The 19,000-nt window shown below is 35.4% G+C and overlaps 1 protein-coding gene and 1 pseudogene across 7 annotated transcripts in view; both read left to right on the top strand.

The window, feature by feature from the left end:
• The window catches only part of RECK (reversion inducing cysteine rich protein with kazal motifs), a 62,979-nt gene that overhangs the window by 14,879 nt on the left and 29,100 nt on the right, over positions 1 to 19,000 (top strand). For 2 of the 7 annotated variants that reach the window (XM_036239408.1, XM_016130393.2), the window contains exons 3-6: positions 4,891 to 4,965; positions 5,869 to 5,905; positions 8,395 to 8,480; positions 10,178 to 10,225. In XM_036239408.1, coding sequence (XP_036095301.1) covers positions 4,891 to 4,965; positions 5,869 to 5,905; positions 8,395 to 8,480; positions 10,178 to 10,225 — 246 coding nt within the window. Of the gene's footprint in view, positions 1 to 73; positions 90 to 2,397; positions 2,462 to 2,516; positions 2,950 to 4,890; positions 4,966 to 5,868; positions 5,906 to 8,394; positions 8,481 to 10,177; positions 10,226 to 19,000 lie in introns of those variants that run through there. The other 5 variants (XM_016130398.2, XM_016130397.2, XM_016130395.2 and 2 more) reach the window with 5 other exon arrangements.
• LOC118600606 lies at positions 1,476 to 1,593 on the top strand (annotated as a pseudogene).

The raw sequence follows: 19,000 nt of genomic DNA, 5'->3' as shown, positions 1-19,000 counted from the left end.
CTAAATGCAATGCATGATTGTGGATTGGATCCTGGAATTCAAAAAAAAAAAAAAAAGATTGCTATAAAGGACATTATTGGGATAAATAGGTGAAATTTGAATATGGACTATAATAATATTGTATCAGTGCTGTGATCTTGAACTTGGTGATGTACTATAGTTAGAGAGGATGGTGTCCTTGTTCTTAGGAGATACATGCAGGGATTTAGGAATGAATGATCATGTCCGTACTGAATTCTAAAATATTTCTTCAAAATAATAGTAATAACATGAGTGTACGTAGAGAGTTAAAGCAAATGTTGCAAATGTTAATAGTGGGTGACGCTAGATGAAGACTGTGAGTGTTCATTGTACTACTTTTAAAAATTTTTTGGTTGGGCTTTTTCAGACAAGTTCCACTGAGACAATGACTGTTCCTAAAATCTTACCTTTCTGTGAGCATTATGGTTGTGTAGTTCTGGCTTTACTGCTTGAGAATTAATTGCCTCAATCAGCTTTTCAAGTAAGAATCTGCTAACACTTTCTAAAACTGAGAGAGCTGTGCAACTGGGGCTAAAAGATCTCTCAAACAGTATTATGAATTTAGAAAGATTTTGCAAAATACTTTTAAATTATAAAACAAGACAGTGAATCAGTTCATCTAAATAGCTGCTAGAGAATTCATACCAAAATACTATAGTGAATTAAGTTTTCTACAAATTTATGGCCAGAAAAATACCTTTTAGAAGCAAAAATGGCCTCTTGATGGTGTCACCATAAAGGGGCTTTTGAAGTAGCTCTGCTACTTTTGGAAACTCTGATTTCCTGACCTTTTGCTTTGTTTCCTCTTGTTTTTTCCACCGATGTACAATAGGGTGATTGATTTTTATGAGGTACTTGTGGCGGGCAAGGTCTAATTTCTTAAAATAAGAAATATTAGAAATTCTGTAACTTAGCAAATTAAGTGAATGCTATAGTTACCCCAGTAAAGAACATTTTTCTCTGACCTTGTTTTTAACTAACTGAGAAATAAGGCAAATAGGACCCCAGATATTACTCTTATTACTAGTTACACAAATGTTGAATGTAACTTTTATCTTCAGACACACACTGACCTACAGAATTAGATTTACTCTCAGAGGAGGAGAGCTAAGAGCTGGGTTACATTTGTTCACTTTCTCCTACCAAACTCAGCAGTCAGGTAAGTCAGTCATTCTAGTCACAGGAGGAATGAGTAAGTGGTGTAGAGATGCCAGGCAGAGCTCACTAAAAACGAAAGGAAATACCAGGAGTGAGGAATCATTATTTCTTCAACTAGTAGGAAGGAAAGAAAGAGTGGAGTCCTGATAACATTTAGGTTTTGAGTTGAAGTGAATAGTGGTACCACTGATGAAGGCTGGGGAAAAATTGTTGTTTGGAGGGAAGGTGAGTTGCCGAATTATCCGTGAAAACCACTATGAAGACAGTTGGAGATTTGGGATTAAAACTTAGAATTTGTCTACAGCCATGCCACCCTGAACGGCTCGATCTCGTCTGATTTCAGAAGCTAAGCAAGGTCGGGCCTGGTTAGTACTTGGATGGGAGACCACTTAGGAATACCAGGTGTTGTATGCGAGGGGGGAAAAAAAACTTTTGAATTTGAATTTAGATAAGTCAGGGCTGGAGTTTTATAATAGTGAACATAAAAAAAAAAAGTGTTAGATGCCAAATAAAAGTCAAGGAGCTTGATTGAGATCTGAGAAAAGGCCCTTAGTTTTAAGAAGACTGTTAGAGGAGATATAGAGCAGAGACTTTGCATTATTTATGCTGAATTCTCTGTGCTTAGAATAGTGCCTAACTTGCAGAACTCTCCATAAATATTTCTAGATAGATTGAGGGGAGTGGTAGGACACTAAAAGTCATCTGCAGAAATTTAAAACATTTTTTGAAAAGTTTAAATTTATTATAATATTTCAAACTTTCAAAAATCTATTCAGTTTTTAACTATGCCTTATCTCCCCAACTATATTATAAATTCTTTGAATATAGAGATTGTGTCATTCATCTTTGTTGTACTCATGCCCTTGTGTTTGGAAGCTGGTCAATGAATATTTGTGAGTTGTTTGGACACAATGAAAGGAAAAAGTGGGATATTAGTTGGAGAAGTCAGTGCAGGAAATGAAGATTTGTTTCAAGATGAGAGGCCTTTGCTTGTTTGAGGACAAAGGGAAATGAGTTATGACAGAAAGAGGAGATAAGTATGGGTTAAAAAAAAAAGCTCCCAAGATCAGGATTGTAAGCCCTGTGATGTGATTGTTTCTGCCTTGAATAGGGTACATGTTTGGTTATTAAATATTTGCTCTGAGATGATTTGTATAATCATGGAATATATTCTAATATATGTTCTGGGTAAGCATTCATCTTTTTTTTTTTTTTTAGGTGTGATTATCAGTTCAGTGAAAAAAGTAACTACTAATATTCAAGTCTACCAAATTATGTGAAGGTATATACATGCTGCCTTCTTTAAGCTAAATTAGTTATTTAGCTTATTTATGGTCCTAATATTATTACTTATTTATATTCTTAATAAGTTATCTTAGTTATTTATATTCCTCATAAAAATATCACTCTGTTTAATTCATTATACTTTATAGAATCATGATTTTAGAGACAGAAGGGACCTGATAAGTACCTAACTTCTTTATTTTGCTTGTTAGCTATTCAAACAACTGGAATCTGGGGAGCAAGTTTTTATTTTATTTTTTCTTATGTGCTAGGCTCTTTACGAATATTATTTCATTTAATTCTCACACTAAGTCCTTGAGGAAGATAATGTTGTTATCTGCATTTTGTAGATGAGGACGTGGAGGTACAGAAAAGTTAAATAACTTGCTAAGAGTCCCTAAGGCAGTAACTGAGGAGCAGGGGCACAAACCCAAATGTATTTGATTACAAGTCCATGGGCTTAGCCACCAGGCTAAGTAAGGCCAAGTAGGTGGCTTACTTCATTGTTTTTCTGCTGTTCTAAACCGTTGTGAGTATTGTCGGTGTTTTGCTTTGTTTCCATTTTGTGAAGAGATGGAGTTGAGGGAGAAGGGGTGGATGGGTGGAAGCATAGCTTTCTCTGTGTCCTCCCATTCCACTACCAGTGTCTTGTGCTTGTTCCTTTCTTTCTGTCTCTTCTTTACTTTCTTGCTTTTCGTTATTGTCTTCTTTTTATATATATTTTTCTGGTTTTTCTTTTTATCTTTTTATAATGGGAATTTTTAAATATATACAAATGTAAAGAAAAGCATAATGAACCCCCATATTCAAATTCAACATTATTAACAAGGCCAGTTGTGTTTCATTTACACCCCTATCCCCCCCATGATATTGAAACAAGTTTATATTGCAGTAAATTCCATTTGTCATATCATTTGACCTGTAAATTTTCAGTTTTTATCTATAAATTATAAGTACCGATTAAAGTGGTATAAAAATAACTCACTTTTAAAATGTAATATTCAAATATCTAGTTATTTTTCAGATGTCTTAATCATTTCATAAATTGTCCCCCTCACCCCCTTTTTTTTTTTTTTAGTTTGAATCAGGATCCAAGTGAGATAAGCATAGCAATTGGTTATATGTCTTTTAAATACCTTTTGAACTATGGGTTTCTTCTTGCATTTTATTTAATGAATAAATCTGGTCATTTTATCCTGTAGAGTTTCCCACAGTCTGTATTATGCTGTTCACATCTCTATGATGTTGTTTAATGTGTTCCTTTTTACTCTACATTTCTTAGTAATTAGTAGGTAGATTTAGAGCAGGGGTGTTCAATAGAACTTTCTACAGTAATGAAAATATTCTATATTCATATGATCCATTACATAACCACTAGTCATGTGTGCCAAGTGAATACTTGAGATGTGATTAAAGAAATGGAGGAACTGAGTTTTAGATTTTATTTAATTTTAATTGATTTCAGTTTAAATTTAAATAGCCACACATGCAGCTATCTTCTGAAACAGATCCTGAGGCTTGATCAAATTCAGGTTTTGTTTTTTTTGTTTGTTTGTTAAGTCTCCCTTATAAGTGTTACTGTGTTTGGTTGTCTCTTTTTGTAATGTTAGTAGTCATTGCTGATAATTACCTAAATGCACTAGGGGTTGCAAAATAGTGATATTCTAGTTTTCTTCACTTATTAATTGTAGTTGGTAGTTTGGGAGAAAAGTGGCTTCTAAAACTAACTGGAGAGAAATCCTTTTTCATTGTCTTTACCGTTCATGGATTTTACAGTCTCAACTGTTTGCAGGTAACCGTGAAGGTCTGTCTAATACACGTAATGATTTATGATTTACTGAGACATCAAATTGTAATTGCATTAATAACAGTCCTGTTTGGAAGTGAGCCAGTCAGAATGTTGAATGAACTTGTCAGCTCCTTAGCATCTATATTAAAAAATGGCTTTGTCTCTATTTTATAGCATTTTACAGAGAAGTTTATGCCATAATGCTATTTATAAATTTGTTCTTCACCAATACCAAGGGAGTAACATAGTCTATTTTTTATTGTGGCCAGTTGACTAAAAACAGTTTATGGAGCAGTTTAGAATAAATTTATCATTTTTTTCTTCTTTTTCTGTTTTTTTTTTTTTCTTCTTCTTTTTCTTCCCTGTCTTCTAACAGATTGGTAGCCTGGTTTTCTCCATTTTAGGTCATTAGAAAATGAGATCTAGACTTTGGTATATTTGGACTTTCTTGTTTATTTGCCAAACTAACCAACCTTTTAAGAAATATTACTTTAGTTTAATTTAGAACCTTCCAGAGGTTTCCTGTTTACAAAAAGAAGTTGGAAAATATTCTAGATACCTGGTAAATTTAGAGAATAATAAATTTTACTTATTTCTTATGAAAAATGCCACAAAAACTTTTTTTTTTTGTCAAATAGATATTCTCCTCAAAAAGTGAATCCCGACTAAAACATCTGTTGCAACGAGCCCCAGATTATTGCCCTGAAACAATGGTAGGTCTTGTTTAACCCAAATGTGTAAGCTTTTGTTTAAATAAAGCCATCTGATGAGTTACTTTTAGATTTAGAAAAATTTTCAATGTGAATGGGATTTGTGGTCAAAGTAAAATGTTAGATTTAACTAGGTACTTTAAAAAGATCTTCACACAAATTGCTAGATAGAATATTGTCTTTCACTTTTATTGTTTATTCCATGATTTGGGTAAAAACAATATTAAATACAAATTTATTCCAGTCTTTAAATTTCATTATAATAGTTTATCTTGAATTTGGGATTGTATGTATTATTATATTTTGAAAATTTTAAGAAAACTATAATAAATTTTATGTTTATTTTTGTTTGGGAAAGTTGTATTTGAGATAAAGGAAAATGTGTGACTTCTCGTTATGCCTATCTCATTATTCCTGTCTTCCCATTTTCTTGTATATGATGTATTGCTTGCCAGTCTGAATTATGTAACTTAAAATGTCTCTAATGCTTGGGCCATCCTCAGTATTTGGAATGCTTATAGACCAGGCTATGAAAGTCTGAGTTTGCCATGAGAAGCCTCTTTAGATATGGTAGCTTACATTTTGTGAGATGGGGAAAGTTCTAATATATTTTCCTTTAGTCACTCTACAGATACATTTGTCTTTGTGCTTGGAAACGTTGATTCCAGTAAGCATCTGAGTAACCAGACTAATCTTCAGTGCTCTTAGATGGGAAGATGGAAAAAGAGCAAGCAATGTTTTACATATGTTTTATTTTTTTCCCCTAAATAGCTGGTTGATACTCGTAGTCCTAGAACATTGATTGTATGGACACAAACATAATCATACAGAATTTCTGTAGAAATTAAGTGTTGTATTTAGGATCTCGTTATTTACATAAAAACCTTTTGGCGATTATAATTTTAGGTTGAAATTTGGAGTTGTATGAATTCATCTTTGCCAGGTAAGCAACAGAAATGTAACATTTAACACTTTATTTTTAAAAACTTGCTGTAATTGTATAATCTGTGTCATAGTCCTATAACCTAATGTAATACCCTTGAATTTCTGTCTTCTCCTTCCCATAGGCACCCAAATTTGCAAATGTATAAATTATTCTCATTCACTCAATACTTAACTTTGTACTCTTGTCTCCACTTCTACCATTCTGTCAAAACTGGTCTTTGAAAAGATCACCAGGATCTCTTGGTTCCTAGGTCTTACAGTTTTTTCTCAGTACTTACTCTCTTTGACTTCCCTGTGATACTTGATATTATTGACCACTACCTCCTTGTGACTGCACCTTGCTCTCTCTTACCTTTTTCCTCTTACATTCCCCCCACCCCCACTACCCCCTACAAGGACTGTGGTTATTCCTGTGTGTTGTCCTTTTCTCTCTCCACACTCATTCTGGTAACGAATCAGCTTTGGGAAGGTAACTTTCAAATCCAGGTCTTTGTTTGTGACTTCTAGACATCTCTACCTAGATCTCTGCATCCAGGTGTATCTGAAATGAAAATCCAAAACCAAACTCATCTTATATTTGGCTCTCTTGTGAATGACACTAGACTGGAAACCAAGTTATCTTTGACTGATTTTTCTTTTGAGCTCTCCTCTTGTAAAACTTTGCATCTGTCCTCTCTACCCCTAGTTTAAGCCTCTATTATTACGTTCTTGGGATAAAATATTGTAATAAACTTGTAACTGATGTTTTAACACATCATAGCTATCATCCTAGCCCTTCAAAAAAATCCCTGAGGGATATCCATTTCTATTGGAATGAAGCCCAGACTCCTTAGCCTGGCATTCACAGTTCCCTAAGATTAAAGTTTGTTTTCCAGTCCTGGTTAAAGCCAGTGCCTTGAAAAAAATCTCTGAACTTGAAAGGCTGTCGCACAGTTTAAACAATTTATACTATTTGCCTTCCTGTGATTGCCTACATCCTTGCCTGTTTTCCTAATTGTCCCTCTGCCTAATGTTCTGGAATTTGTAATTTACACACACACACACACACACACACACACACACTCACTCTCTCTCTCTCTCTCTCTCTCTCTCTCTCTCTCTCTCTCGCTCTCTCTCTCTCCCCACCCCCCCCGTCTCTGTCTCTTTCTCTCTGTCTCTCTACCCATCTCCCCTTCTCCCCCTTTCCCCCTTCTTCTTTCCAAACCATAATCTCCATAAGAGGCCACTAGTTATGTGGAAACAGCAGCATACTACATTATGCTATAAAAGTTCACAGAGTTTAAGACTTACGTTGATTCCTTTCAAAATTATATCTAAAATGAGAGTTATTCTTAATAGCAGGCAGCAACGATTTAGAGGAAACTATACCAGGCAATGGGGACTAGATGGGAGCGAGCCTGTTGCCCTTTGTGCTATTAAAACATGTAAGGATACAGAAGGTGATACGTAGTATTTTTAGCCAGTTGTAACAATTGGGGTACTTTATAATTATATTTTGAGAATTTTGTCTATTTGTGGGCCACTTGTTTGCATTTGTTAGTTGCTTAGCAGAATGCTTCTATTTGTATTAAGTCCTAATTTTATTTAAAGAATTATGTCATCTATTGCCTTGAATCCCTGACTTTTTTTTCAAATGTAAATAGTAATCTGATTTAATGTATGTGTGGATTTGAAGATCTAGATGTTATATGGAAGCAGCATAAAGCATTTTTTAAGGGAAATGAGGAATTTGCAGCATTCCTATAAGCATAAATCTCTTTTCTCTTTTCATAATTATTATCTCTCAATTTTATTCTAGAGTCATTCATTGACATTTATGATGGCAAAAAGTGATCTCAAAAAATACATTAGAATATTTTTTATAATTTTATAAAAAGTGATACTGTGATACCTGTTAGTATCACAGTGATTTAGTTGGAGAAATAGCTGCTATGCAGAAACTGAACCAGAAGAGTCATTTTGCCCCATGACGAAGTTCACCCATTGAAGCCTGTCCTGGCTCACAGGAGCTATTCCCGTTCGTTTGCTAAGTATCAGTTTTTAAAAGGCATCATGAGTTTTATACTATTCTAGGTATTTAATATTTTTAAATTTAATAATACTTGTGCCCTTTTTTGTTTGTTTATGAAGTTAAATTGGAATCTTTGCCTCTGCTTCACAGTCTAAATGTGAGGAAGGCCTCTCTTTGCTTTTCTTAACCTGTATGTCCTTTAGAGATGCTACCTACCCAAGAGTAAGAATGACCTAGAGAGTTCAGGGCGGGCAAGGGACGAGGGAAAAAACAAAGGACTTGATTTTGCTGTGAGAGACCCTGAGAAGACTGATAGCTTTGGGAATAAGGCAAGGAAGAGGGGTTTAATAATTTTGAGGCCTAGTTTTCCTGTGGGCACTTGCTTTGACTTGTGGTGGTATCCACGAACCAAATTGGCATGCTATTTGTGTTTGTCACTACTTATGACCAAAACATTTGAATGTTTTGTTTTTAAGGTGTGTTTAAGAAGTCTGATGGCTGGGTTGGCTTAGGCTGTTGTGAACTGGCTATTACCTTGGAGTGTCGACAGGCATGCAAGCAGGTAACACTGGATAATCAGGCTCTTAAGCAGCGTGGAGTGCAGTTTGGGTTTTAGCTGTGCATATGTCTTGAATCCTGCCCACCTCAAACCTTTGGCGATGAGACTGATAAAGGCTGCACATTTAACATTTCTTGCATAGACCACTTCTTTTTAGAATTGGCTGCTTTTTTCAGCTATGGCTGCTGCATGTAAGGCCCTCAGCCTCTCTTATTTTCTTAACTTCTCTCTGCCACACAAAGAATATTCTAGGAATTGAGGCCTTCTGTATTTTGCTTATGGTCATGCATGGTCAGTGCTAAATGATTCCAAAAGGTCATGTGAATTTAGGGACTGCCTAGATGAGATCAGTTGATATAGTTGGCTTATTTTGCTTTCAACTTCCTTTCTGTCTTTCATCATGGGTTTACCCTGAGTGTGTTCTTATATCCCCCGTCTGCTCCTTAGGAGAACATGACTCTTAATGAAGTATGACTTCTCTTTGATTTAATATATGTCTGGTCCAGTTTAAGTTAGGCCCCTGGGTTCTTTTTCACTGTGTATGTTTTCATAGTGGTTCCTCAGAGTATTGTGAGAAAACTGATTTCCTAGTTCTTCATACTCCAAGTGGTGGGAGTAGACTTAACTGGGCAATTTAGGTGGACCTGAAACCATCACTGAAAAGCCTTCTTTTATTTTCTTTTTCTAGTGACTGGTCTCTAGACAGGAGAATGTAAGACATGGTGGCACCTTTACTTTCGCGTATACCACTGCGACACTCTTTGGGCAGCACACAGTCTAGCTATCTGCCGCTCTCCTCCATGTATTGAGATGAAGCTGAGTTGTGCAGGATTGGAACTATAATGGATCTAGTGGGACATAAAACAGTTGCTAGTCCATTCTACTGCTTGCTCTCCCCCTCTCATCAGCTGCCCTATTCAAAATTGCATGAGCTTAGGTGATAGAACAGGAAGAAATAGAATGAGGAACCAGAGCCCATGGCTCTGAAACTACATTTCTAAATGGAAACTGATACCATGTGGAAGAATTACCACCCTCAGTAGATTTGTTTTGGCTTGTTTTATATAGAAAGTGCATACTTAAATGTGATGAATAACTTGCTGTTTCTCTGATCATCAGTTTCTTCATCTGTAGAGGAGATGCTATCTTTTTCATAAACTTATTAAGAGAATTACATAAAAATAACTTGTAAATTGCCAGACATAGCCTTTCCCTCTTTAGTTGCCCCTTTGTTATATTTGGATCTTTTCTTAGGAAAAGTTAGTATGAGAAACTTATGAAGGGTTAAAGAAAAAGCAAAATATAAATAACCTGGCAGAGCTTCACAAGAAAATTTGCTATAGAGTGGAATTCAGCTAAAAAAAAAAAAGAAAAGTCTTCTGATTTACATTTCCTTCAAAGTCATCTAGTTTCTGAAATAACAAAAAGACTGTGTTAATATGTGAGATTAAAGCCATGAAAGTTAGAGTGAAGTTCTAACATATTGGATAGATTCTGAGGCTGATGTTTGTTTTAAAGTAATTGCATGAAATATATTTGTTTGAGTTTTAGAAACTTTAAAATATTTAAACATGAGGTTTTCGCTGATGAAATAAAGAATACTATACCATCAATTAACATATACTTAATTTGTGTTCTTTTTTTGTCCTATGCTGAATAGCATGTATAATAAATTAATGGAGAAATTTATTATCTTTTAGGCATCTTCAAAAAATGATATTTCCAAAGTTTGCAGAAAAGAATATGAGGTATGCATTTTATTTAACGAATTTGATTAGACTATACAGATGTTATCAAAATTGATAAAATCACTTAAATTTTAAAGTGAATTCATTCTCACATAAATTATTATGCCTTTTACTTTACAGAAAATCTAGCCTTGACAAATACGTCATTTACCTTGTATAGAAATGTTATGACTTTAATCAACCTTTGTTGAAATTAAGCATTACTTAAATAAATGCCTAAATTTCATACACAGGATTTAAGTTATATTGTTTTCATAACAAAACAACTGGTTGTACCCAAAGTTGTAAAATAGTTTTTCTTAGGTTCCATATCTTCATTCGCCCCCTTTCCTATCTTTTTACCCATCCAGTTATGTATTTTTATAAACCACCTCTAATCAATGAAACAAAATCACATTGCTAGTGTGAATAGCTTCAGACTTGCCTAAGATCTTGCATTTGGGGTGAGGAGTACTAAATTACAAAGTCTGTATTGAATCTGAAGGACTCTTGTCTCCCGGTGGTGGTATTTCAAGCACTGCGGTGTCTAGATGGGGACGTTATTAAGACAGGGGTAGAGAGATGTTTCATATCCTGCAAATATGAACAGAAGATTGTCCTTGATGTGAAAGGTTCCTTATTGGGATGACTTTGTTCTGTTTCTAGATCTCCATGTTAAATGTGACAGTATTATTGCTTTTCATAGTATAAGACTATGTAATTAAGGATACTTAAGTGCATATGCCTCATTCATTATTTTTATATATAAGCATTGGAATTCCTATTGCTTTTAATAGTCTGTGTTCTCTTGGAGAAGAAAGAACAACTCTCTTAACTGCTCTTTTCTCAAAGCCTGTAATTATATCTCTTAATTAATATTTTTAAATTTGAGAATCTTATTTATCTTTTGTCCCTTTGTACTGTTTGCTAAGTTATATCTGTTCCTCTGAAGACAAATTTTCAAATTAACTGCAACTCTCCTCTCTTCTCATTGAAAGGAGCCTTGCTACAAATACATAAAAGATCTTTTTTTCTGATCTCTTTACCTGTGACGTAACTCGTTTTAGTTTCTCTTGAACAAAGTGACTAACTTTGATAATTCCTTCTTTTCTCCCGCATGATGTCTGACACTATCCATCTCCTGTAGCCTGTCCTCCATTATTTTAGTGTGCTTCCTTCTGTTGTCTGGATTTCTGCATTGCCCTAGGAAGTCTGCCAATATGTGTTGATGAAGGACGGGACAGGAAAGGTAAGATTGATAAACACTGTCCTATGAGAGAAATACTAAGAATAGTCTACCTTTCCCAGTGTATCCTCCCTTATTTGGCCTAGAATTAAGAAACTGTTTCCCAAAAAGCTACATGCCAAGAGGGTGCTTTTATCAATAGCATTGAACCTACAAATTGTTCAAGATAATTCAAGACATAATTTGACGTCTTCTTTGTTATTTAGGAAAAAAAAAAAACATTTTAATACAGAAAGAGGGTTCTGCATTATAAATCCAAATAACAGTCACTCTCTTGATTGTTGAAGTTTAGAGATAATGGCTTTGTTATAAATGAATTGGGTGAGTTTGGTGTTGTGCAGCCTATTTTAACTGAATTGGTTGTTTATCAACATTAGAATAATTCCTAAAACTAGGCATTTAGTATCTTTTCCTTAATACTGGTGTGGTCCTTGGCTGAACTTGTAGCTGTGCAAACTATTCCTTTAGGCTTAAAATTTTGAGGCTTAAAATTTTAGGAGTTAGCATTTTCCCTAAAAAATGGTTTTGTGACATTTGATGAGACAGCAAGAATGCTCGCATTGGCAGCACATATACTAAAATCGTTTAGAGAACAAGTAATTATATTTGGAAGAGCTAATGTTTATCTTTACTGATAAGCTACTGCAGAACTCCTCTTGAGGGGATTTCCTAAGAAATTTACTTACATGAATAAAGTTAAAAATTTTTAATGTAATTTAACATTCTGTTTGGTTCCAACCAAACTAAGATAAAACGGTTAAAGATAAAACATTGTTATCTATTATTTTATAGCGTCTATTTTTTCTTATGCAAATCAACAAATATTTATTGAATACTGAGAGGCAATTTTATGTTTGAAAAAGCACAAACCTTGAAGTCAGACTTAGGTTAGGATTTTGAGGCTTAACTTCAAATACTAGAGAGTTGTATCTAATTGAGTGAAGATAATTAAAATATATACTGCTCACACAAGGGCTCAGAGAAATCATAAAGCAGAGTGAGCATGTAGAAAGTTAATAGAAAGAGCTTTGCAAAATTACATCTCTGAACAGATTGGTATAATAAAAAGGCTGGATCAAAAGTATGTTAGCAAAAATGCACATGACTTACACAGAGAACAAAAAGAAGGTGGACATATTTTGGCCTGAGAATCTGTACCTAGATAGGCAGTCAAACCAGATCCTGGAATTGTGATATTTTGGTGTTCAATTCATTATTTAGTAGAGAGATGATAAAGATTCTGTAATAGGAGACCAACATAACAAATAACAAGTCCAATATTTTAGAAAGCTTAATATCTTAGCTATGGGCAGGCTAAGTTTTAGATCTCCCCAAATCCTTTAACTTAGTTAACAATAGATAAGACCCAAAACTAGGATGATAGCAGTAGAGTTAAGTATTCAAGAATAAATCAGATTTGAAGGTAGAATCCATCAACAGGATTTGTTTTGTTAGACTGACTGTAGGAGATGGTCTTTAGAGAAATATAAAAAACAGTTGTTAGTGAATTGAGAGATACAACTGAAGAAGTTATATGGAATAGCACCTCATAGGAGCAAGCTGAAAGAGTCTGAGGGAAATGGAGGCTAGAGAAAGTCTTCTAATTGGAATACTAGAAGAAGAGAGAATATGGAGCAGAGTCAGTGTTTAAAGAATCCCAACAAATCCCCAAAACAGGATTTAAAAAACACATACATTACAGACACACCTCATAGCCGAAGATCTTAAAAGCAGTCAGAAAAAAAGACGGTGCTTTCAAAGGAGACCAACAGCTTATTTCTCAATAGCAACAGAGGACGCCACAGACAATGGAATGATATGTGAACTGTTCTGGAAGAAAATAACTATCACTCTAGAATTCCATGTTTAGCAATTTTTTTTTTTTTTTTTTTAAGAAAGGGTAAAATTAAGAGATTTCTAGACAACAAAAACAGTGAATTGCTATTACTGGACCCTTTATAGAAGTCTTTCTCTAAAGGAAATTTTAAATTGCTGCAAGTATTTGAAATGCAAAAGAAAAAGAATGATGACAATGAAGGAAAGTAGGTAAGTTAAAACATGCAGATTTTTTTTAAAACAATAATTATTGAGTTTTTTAAAAAGAAAATACACATCAACAATAGCACGTAGGTTGGGAAGGGAGTTTCAAGATGTTAAAGTATATTAGGTCTTTCAAATGTAAAGACCCATATCTCAAAGGTAGTTAGGAATACTGAACGAAAGATGAGGCGAGATAATCATGCCCAGAGTCACAGGCTTGGTCCTTGGCCCACCTAGAAATATTAGTCAGGCCTCCTGGGTTCATGGATATGTGACACTAGAACCAAAAGAGATATTCAAAATATTCAACAACTAGGATGACATAGGTACCAACAGTTAGAATAGATGCTGGCTGTAATCCGTCAGTATAGCCATATTAGAATACGTTGATTGATTAGAGCTAAAGTAAAAACTAACTCATGTTTTCTGTGAGGTATGAGACATGAAATGTAATTCGTTTAAGAAAAAAAATTGGCTGTTGATAGTTATTTTCTTCCTTCAGTGTTAGAGTAAACATCAAGATGATGTGAGGCTGGTGAATTTCCAGAGACCTGGCAATGGCTGATGAGACAAATTTTAGGTTCAAGTCTATACATTTATTTCATACTTTTATGTCAGACCTTACTGCTATCTCTTAACATACTGGCCATAAATATAATAAATATCTTTCCATTTGCTGCATGAGCCACTGAAGTACAATGCTAAAAATTTATCATCAGATGTACATTTTTACTTGTTTCTTCCTTCTTTCACAGATTCTTCTCTATGCTTTGCTTTATATTCTTTTCAGAAATGTCATTTTCATTTCCCCTCTTTTTTTGTTTATTCCAGTCCAGTTATTTGATGTTATCTTATTAAGGAAGGTGAAAAACTGTGAAGGAAAGTCAGTAGGAGATATTTTTGTGAGGACTCGCTTTTATTAAATCTTAAGGCATTTAACTTTTAAACGGTTGCTAAACAAAACTAAAATAATGTTCTGACCTGGGGCTCTGGTTCTGTGAGAATGCTAAGATAAAATTAAGACTCTGCTAAATGCATAAAAGCAGGGTATAGGTTGTGTTAAGTTTTGTTTTTTGTATATTTACATGGCTCAAAATTCAAAATGGTATACAATATTAAAAGTCTCCCATCCCTTGTACTGCAACCACCTAGTTCCTTAAGTTACCAGAGGTATTTTATGCATAAAAAAGTAAATATGTATATATGGTCCTCCCTTATCCCCCTGTAACAAAAATGGTAGCTTGCCATACACTTTGTCCTACCCCTAGGTGCCAGTATTTGGTGCATATTTATGTGTGCCTACATTGGCTGTACAGTGTATCCTCAGGAACTGTCACAACTAGTTTGCTTTAAAGATGTCTGTGTATAAATTTTATTTTGTTTATTCTTCAAATTAATCTTGATTCTAGATTTACTACCAGAAGCATAAAGAAAAAAGGATGAAAAATAGCCCAATTTAGAGATAAGAGTACAGGAATGTCAAGGCCAGCAGGATTCCCTGGTTAGCTAGAGGCCTCCTATACCTCAGTGTGCGTGGGTCTGTGCTGCAGTGGTTCTAAGAAAAGAGGAGACAGACAGCTTTGGGGGATTTTAGCAAAAAGAATCATAGGGTACTTTACCCCAGCAAAGCCTTCAAGACCTAGGTGTAAAGCTGCTTTTAGTTAATGCTAAGGAAACTCTGAGAATTGTCAGGGTGTAGTAAATAGAAAACTGAATGAGAGGCTTGGCAAAAAGTAAAATGCTGTACAGATATACTGTATCAGAGTAGATGTGAGCCGTTACCTGCAGCTGATGAGCTCCAAAAAGAGCGAAACCTATTAGGTCCTGCAGTACTGGCTTAAGATAATATAAGACTTTATGTTCCATTTGTATATTGTTTTTGTTTTGTCATATTTTATATTGTAGTTTGGAGAAGGGAATAACTCCTATTTAGTCTCCCTGTGCTAGTGTATTACCTCTGTAGTCCATTCTTCTCAGAAGTCACCTGAATGATTCCATCCCAAAAGGGAAATCTGATCAGTCAGATTAGATTTCGATCTGGTCTAACCTAAATGGCCAGGTTTCCCCGCCTGGGCAATCTCATCTACTTCTATAGCTTTAATCGCCCTGTATGAGGACACACACCTCCAGAATCTTCTTTGCTAGCCTCTTTTAAGCACTCCTGAATCACTCTTGGATATGTTGTTCGCTCATTTGATGTTCAACTGGCATTTCAAATCAACGAAACTAGTTGTTACCTTCCCTACCTGCCCTGCCTCCCCTTCCCTCTACCCTTCTGCTACACAACACCACACACGCACACCCCAAAACAAAAACTTATTTTTCTTAAATTTCTTGCTTGGTTATTCTAGCACAGTCCTTCCAGACACATAAACTAAAAGCCTAAGAGGTATTGTCTACTCTTTCCTCTTTCCTCCCATCTCCCACAGATGACTGGCTATCAAGCTTCCGAAATTTACCTCTGAAATATATCTGAAATCATTCTTCTCTCCAGATCCTTGATTACTGTCTTAGCTCAGGCCTTTATACCACTTTTATGTACTACTCCAACAGCTACTCAACTAGCTTTCCTGTCTCTAATTTCTTCTCTTATCTACTATCTCCACTTCTCCTAGAGTGGTCTCTTTAAATACCGGATATAATCATGTCACTCCCTTCCTTAAAACTCTTCAGCAGTTCACCTACAGGATAAAGTTCATGTTCCTCAGCCTGCTATACTAAGCTTTTCCCTAACCTATGACTCTTTCTTCCTTTACTGTTCAGACACATTTGCGTTCAACTTGTAATTTCCCAGATTGACCACTTGTTTTATTTGTTAATTTTACACCTGTTTGTTCTACCTGGAAGTCCATCCTATCACACTCCTAGAAGTATGCTGGAGCTGGCGCCTACCAGCTAGGGATAACTGATTGTTAAATATTCAGAAATTTTGCAAACCAATGTTTTACTTGAAAGCAGCCGTGATGGGGGAATTTATGCCACAAATATTAGCAAACACCATAAATCAGGACTCCTCTCACACCCACCCTGACCCCTGCGAAAGCTGGTCTAGCACACCACTATCCCTATCCAACTGGCAACCTTTGCCTCAAATTCTGACTTAGGCAGTTCTTTAAAACCTTTCCTTCCTAGCCTTCTTCTCTCCATACACATGAAATTGATTGCTGCTTCCAAACCCTTTAACATGCTTTATTGTAGTATTTGTCATCGTATAGGATAATTCTGTTCACATTTCACTTTTTAATACTATGCTCTGAGTTCCTGGGGGCAGAGTCTCTATCTCAATTGTCTTTGCATCTGTCATTCATTTATCCATTCAACATTCATTGAACTGAAACACACTAAACTGATAGATTTAATTTGTATCAGGTACTGTTCTCAGGGTACAAAGATAAAAGGATTTAGCCACTCTATGCAAGAACTCGTAGTCTATTCCATGAGAAATTCAAATAGTCCATTACAATACAGTGAGACAAGTACATTGCTAAAAGTCTGTACAGGACACATTGGAACCTGGAGGAAAAATCCCTACCCAGGGTAATGGGGAAGTCTTCACAGATCAGGTAAGACTTAAAGGATGAACAAAAATTTGTTGCCTGTAAAAAGGTGCTACAGTTAGTATTTTTATAGATAGAATTTTTCAATAGAATTTTTTTCCACTCTGGACAGCCGAATTACACAGGCTCTTTGTTTCTGAATTAATAGCAGTTTTATGTGGAAATCCCATGTAAATGCCTATGAATTAGGCATTCTTTTAGCACATCCCTGAATAAGGTCATTTTGTTCAAGGTCATTTTGTAATAACCATGAGAGATGCCTTAGAAACTTAACTCTTGTTTATATTAGCCTGTGGTAAAATTGGTTTCATCATCCGTTATTTTGCCTGAAGTCACAGAACCTACCAACAGTGTTAAGTGAGGACTTACTGTATTGTATCTGTTATGACAATGTCCAGCTGTATAATGAAGGCTTTTGGGTTTGAAGATCTCTTGGGACCCTTTCAACTCTGGGACACTGACATGTTCTTTGGGTCTCTCAGATTGTGGTAGATCCTCACCTCAGTAACACTAGCGTTGATTTATTCTAGAGTAAGACGAGTGGGGTGAGGGAACTGTTACAGGAGGACACATTGAGTGTATAGTATTGGCGGCAGGTCAAAAGAAGCTCCAAGTACAAACCCCCAGTTACCTCCTGCTTTTGCCACCATATGGCAATCAGACATTTGAGAGACTTAAGAATTGACTTTAAGACCCCTAAGATTGGTTCTCTTAAGAAATGGAGAAACTATAAGTTAATGCTGTAATTCATTATGTGTATGTGTTAAGCCCTGTCAAACTAATCAGCAACAATTTCAGCAGTGAAAGGTAGTTACCTTTAGTTTATACCTTAAGTATAGTTACCTAAGATATAGTTTTTATATAGATATAGTTACATAAGGTTAGAAATATTTTATGAAAAATGATGATGTGATTAGAGTCTATGAAATCATGATGAGTGTAAAGTAAGCAACAGTACTGATGAATTAATCAAATATTGATATACTTGAATCAAGGACCATTCTTGTTAACCTTAAAATTGATAAAGGTAGAAATATCAAAACAGTATTAACATGAGATGCTGCCATGTGGAAATATAAAATGTTTTGGTTCAACAAAGTAGGTTAAACTGATGTGTGGAGGGTCCATCAACAGACATTAAGAGAAATGAGAGATACTTAGGGAACATCTCTGAACTCTGGATATGGCATCAAGGAAGACAGCTGTGCTTTTTTTCTATATGAGGCCAGCAGACCTTTTCTGTAAAGGGTTAGACAGCAAATATTTTAGGCTTTCAGGCCATATGGTCTCTTTCTGTTCAACTCGACCATGTTAGTGTGGGTGAAAGCTGGGGTCCATAAGTGTTTCTCCTTTCTAGGCCTCAGTCTCTGGTTTCTGTCAAATAGGAGTGAGATTAGATGACCTCTGACATTTTTCAGATTTTGTATCATTTAGTACCATTCTTTGAAGCTAAGTGATCCATAGGCTGACCAAGTTATATTTTATTTATAAGGTCAATTTTTTGAAAATCCAGCTTTAACAAATTTGTAACTCTAGAGTAGTTCCTCAGCCTTGGCAGTCATTTTGGGCTGGATAGTCCTTTGTTGTGGGGGCGCTGTCCTGTAGATTGTAGGATGTTTAGTAGCATCTGTGGTGTCCTCTACACACTAGATGCCAGTTACACACGTACTCTCCCCCACCCTCAGTTGTGACAACTGAAAATGTTTCCACACATTGCCGAATATCCCCTTGAAAGCAAAATAACTCCTGTTTGAGAACTACTGCTCTAGAGACGTTAATAACTAGAAGAATACCAAAAATGGAAATCAGTGTATGTAACCCAGGGTGACCAAAATAATAAACACACTTCTTTAAGTACAAGGTCAAAAAAGCCAAAACTGAATAGAACAACCACCCAGCTTATTAGAGAGAAAAGGGCAATGACAATTGTATTCACCCAATCAAAGGGGACTG

Source organism: Rousettus aegyptiacus, unplaced genomic scaffold, assembly GCF_014176215.1.
Source record: "Rousettus aegyptiacus isolate mRouAeg1 unplaced genomic scaffold, mRouAeg1.p scaffold_m13_p_3, whole genome shotgun sequence".
NCBI lineage: Eukaryota > Metazoa > Chordata > Mammalia > Chiroptera > Pteropodidae > Rousettus > Rousettus aegyptiacus.
This window is presented reverse-complemented; position numbering and strand designations above follow the sequence as displayed.